At 38.6% G+C, this 4,179-nt stretch overlaps 1 protein-coding gene across 1 annotated transcript; it reads left to right on the top strand.

Annotated features, from left to right (window-relative positions):
- The first annotated feature begins 1,623 nt into the window (after positions 1–1,623).
- On the top strand, positions 1,624–3,687 carry KCS1 (3-ketoacyl-CoA synthase 1). The gene has a single exon (XM_079011251.1). It carries the CDS (start codon positions 1,861–1,863, stop codon positions 3,436–3,438), a length of 1,578 nt encoding a protein of 525 aa, XP_078867377.1. The 5' UTR covers positions 1,624–1,860; the 3' UTR covers positions 3,439–3,687.
- The last annotated feature ends 492 nt before the right edge of the window (positions 3,688–4,179 follow it).

Here is a 4,179-nt window from a genome sequence, read left to right as displayed (position 1 = left end):
ATCCTTTGTATTTTTTTCCTCTCGTCTTTTTCCCCTACTTGCTAATTTAAATTTGGGGGGGGGGGGGGGGGGGGGGGGGGGGGGGCTACAGATATTATAATTAGTCTTTTTTCCCCTATCTTAGCTACTTGCTAATTTGGGTTTATATATATTATCATTAATCGTTTCAAAAAAGTCATTTTTTTCGAAAAATCCTCTTATTCGGTATATCATTATTTTATATGATATTAATAAAAAAAAATAAAATAATGTTTATTTTTTTTTTCTTATGGGTTATTTTAAACGAGTAGGAAATAAATAGAAAGAAAATAAGGAGAATATTTAATTTTTCTCATTTTTTTGGGTTAAACCTTAGAGAAATGATTAATTCAGATTTGTAATTAGGAGGGAGAATAGTTGTTTGGTTTCTACAAAGTTGAGGAAAAATAAAAATCCAAGACAAGAATCGGAAAAGTAAAAATCCAAGACAAGAATCGGGACCCCTGGACCTAAACCGAAAGGAAATGTAACCACCTCTTATATATACCCATTTCCAGCCTTGTATCTTTGACCACTTGCACAGTTGCACATACCAGACAAAATGCATGCATGCGAAATGTACGTATTTATAATTAATGTTTGTAGATGGGCAGTCACCTACCCTCACCGGCCTCCTTACATCTCTTCAATTCTTTTTAGTTTCTCCATTGTAACTTAATTCTCATTTATATTTCTTAATATCAAGTTTCAATATACGTGTTCCTTGTTAGGGAGGAATCTAGATATATCATTAATTTGATGCTAGAGTGTTATATATATATATATATATATATATATATATATATATATATATATATATATATATATATATATATATATATATTACGGTGTAGCGATTGTTTTGATCCCTTAGCTTTCAATATAAAAGTAGGCATGCATTTATTATTTTTTAATTTCAATGTTATGGATTTTGTGTTTATTTTTCAGTTGCACTAAAAAACAAGAGCAAGAAGCATATATACACAATATAATCATATCTCTATATATAGAGAAGATAAATAAACTTTAAAACAAAACTGTAAATAAAGAAATGCTGGTTGGTCCAAAAAAGAGAAGGAAAAGCAAGGAGGAGCCCTTGAAAAAGGATGGTATTCACAACAAGACAGGAAACAAATGGGACATCATTAAATTTTGAAGGAAAGCATAACACATTGTAACTATATCTGGTATTCTTTTAGCAATTAATCTCTAGCTACTTGTTATATGAAATTTATTAATAACTTTGTTTTTCGAATAACTACAAAACTAACTAAGATATAATTGGATTAATATATAATACATATATAAACTATTTTAGAGGAAACTTGTAATGGCTATAATAGAAAATATTTGTGTTTTTTATTTAGTTATTTATTTCAAAATGGTTTTCACAAGTTAAGAGAGGATTTTACTTTTTTGACGTTGAGCTGGTTTTATTAATTAAGAATCACTTTTAGAATAAAATTAAATAGGTTTTTTGGATGTATATTATTATATACAATATGGTTGAATGATAATTTGACTAAGTATTTATGCGTGAAGATGAATTGGAGTCTGTTTATAAATAACGTGTTTCGTAGGTGGTTGAGCTATCTTCCTCCCTGCGTTCCCACCATTTAATGAAACAGCCTACCTTTACCATCATCTGCCCACCCAACCTTCCCTACCCGCTGCTGCTATATACATATGCACACTTTCCCCTCCTTTTTTTTTTATAATACCAATTCCCAAACACTTCCAAGCGTACATCGGTTTTTACACTCCTTCATACATAAATAAATATATATATATATAAATTTTTACATATTATTTTTTAGAATTTCAATTTTTTTCATTTCCGCCATGGATCATAATAGTACCGTGGATATGGATAAGGAACGATTAACGGCGGAGCTTGCAATCAAGGACTCTTCTTCCGTGGTGATTAAGATCCGTCGAAAGCTTCCTGATTTCTTACAGTCTGTTAAGCTGAAATACGTGAAGCTTGGATATGGGTATTCTTGTAATACGGCCACCCTTGTTATGCTTGTCCTTGTTTTTCCCTTGTTCATAGCCACTTTGATTCAGCTTACTGGGCTAAGGCTCCACAACTTCTCCCAGCAAATATTTACCAGCTTCGACACCGCCACCAGTCTAACAGGCTGTGTGGTTTTTCTGTTCCTATCCGGGGTTTACTGGGCAAAGCGTCCCACCCCGATCTACCTCGTCGACTTTGCTTGCTACAAACCCGACCAAGACCGCAAAATCCCGAATGAATCCTTCACCAAGATGTCCGAAGAATCCGGGTTTTTTAACCAAGATACGTTGCATTTCCAGAAAAGGATCTCTACCCGGTCAGGATTAGGAGACGAGACGTATCTGCCCAAAGGGATCACCGCTCGACCCCCACAGCTCAACATGAAAGAAGCTCGGGCCGAGGCGGAGCTTGTTATGTTTGGTGCCCTCGACTCGCTCTTCACCAAGACCGGCGTTAGACCGCAGGAGATTAGCATCCTCATCGTTAATTGCAGCCTGTTCAATCCCACCCCTTCCCTATCCTCCATGATTGTCAACCACTACAAGCTCCGACCAGATATCATGAGCTTCAACCTCGGGGGAATGGGCTGCAGCGCTGGCCTTATCTCCATCGACTTGGCGCAACACCTCCTCAAGGCCAATCCCAACACCTACGCCGTCGTCTTGAGCATGGAAAACGTCACCCTCAACTGGTACTCGGGAAACGACCGCTCCATGCTTCTTTGTAACTGCATTTTCCGTATGGGCGGAGCCGCCATGCTGCTCTCCAACAGGTCAAGGGACCGACGCCGATCCAAGTATGAGCTGGCCCACACGGTGCGGACGCATAAGGGAGCCGACGACAACAGCTACAACTGCGTGTACCAGAGAGAGGACGACAAGGGTATCGTGGGGGTTTCGCTCGCTCGGGAACTGATGGCCGTGGCTGGAGATGCTCTCAAGACAAATATTACAACCTTGGGACCTCTGGTGTTGCCGTTTTCGGAACAGTTGATGTTCTTTTTGACGCTGGTGAAAAGGAAAGTGTTTAAAATGAAGGTGAAGCCTTATATTCCCGATTTCAAGTTGGCGTTCGAGCATTTCTGCATCCATGCGGGTGGGCGAGCGGTGCTTGATGAGGTCCAGAAGAATTTGAATCTGACAGAGAGGCACATGGAGCCATCAAGGATGACGCTACACCGATTCGGGAACACGTCTAGCAGTTCTTTGTGGTATGAGTTGTCGTATGCAGAGGCCAAGGGACGGGTTGCGGAAGGGGATCGTGTGTGGCAGATTGCTTTTGGGTCGGGTTTCAAGTGTAACAGTGCGGTATGGAGAGCACTGAAGCCGATTCCAGCAGGGTGTGAAGCTAACCCTTGGGCCGATTCGATCGACAGTTACCCGGTTAAGGTCCCAGCTGCCTAATTGTAAATTTATCGAAACCTCCGGTGAGGACAACCAAAACCAATTACTTATGGAATACTTCTACTATCATCATCTACTTTCCTTTCATCAACACAAGTACGTACGTTTTCATTGTGAAGCACAAGATGTATTTATACTAGATCGGAAGAACCAGTGCCCAAAAAAAAAAGCGGTGGTCGAGTCCTTCCCACCTGATTGTTTGATGTAATATTAATTAATTTTGCAATTCACTAGCTCATTTTTCTGTAAGTTACTGTGTTTAAATATTCGGTTATGATCCAATGGATATCTTTGAATCTTGCTGAACAAATCAGCCTTTGGACTTATTATAATCAGCCTGTGGACCTGTTATTATCAATTCTACTTCTCGTGACAATTGGTCCCACGGATCCTGTCTGAACCTTGAAATGATTTATCTTGCGGCATGATATTGTAAATAGTAAACTTCTTGATTCTCTTTCTAACATGGTGAAAAAGAGACATATAATCAAATCATCATAGCACATGGACAATACGGTCAATACCCAAAGAATACTAAAGCTTGTATTCTCTTTCTAACATGATTCTCTTTCCTACAACTAACCGAAATTAATAAGAAAAGTACGCAAATAACCCCTATTTCTTAGACCCATGCGAAATAAGTAGTATAAAAAAAAATAGACCAATTTTCACAATTTGTGCTCATGGTTTCTTAACGTCGTCCACGCTACTTGAAACGTCTGGTTTGAAAAACCTTGAAAA

This window comes from Lactuca serriola, chromosome 7 (genome assembly GCF_051521515.1).
Source record: "Lactuca serriola cultivar US96UC23 chromosome 7, Lser_US96UC23_V15, whole genome shotgun sequence".
Lineage (NCBI taxonomy): Eukaryota > Viridiplantae > Streptophyta > Magnoliopsida > Asterales > Asteraceae > Lactuca > Lactuca serriola.
This window is presented reverse-complemented; position numbering and strand designations above follow the sequence as displayed.

Excerpts from the sequence above, each read along its gene's own strand:
- KCS1 (XM_079011251.1), top strand. The coding sequence starts at position 1,861 with ATGGATCATAATAGTACCGTGGATATGGATAAGGAACGATTAACGGCG.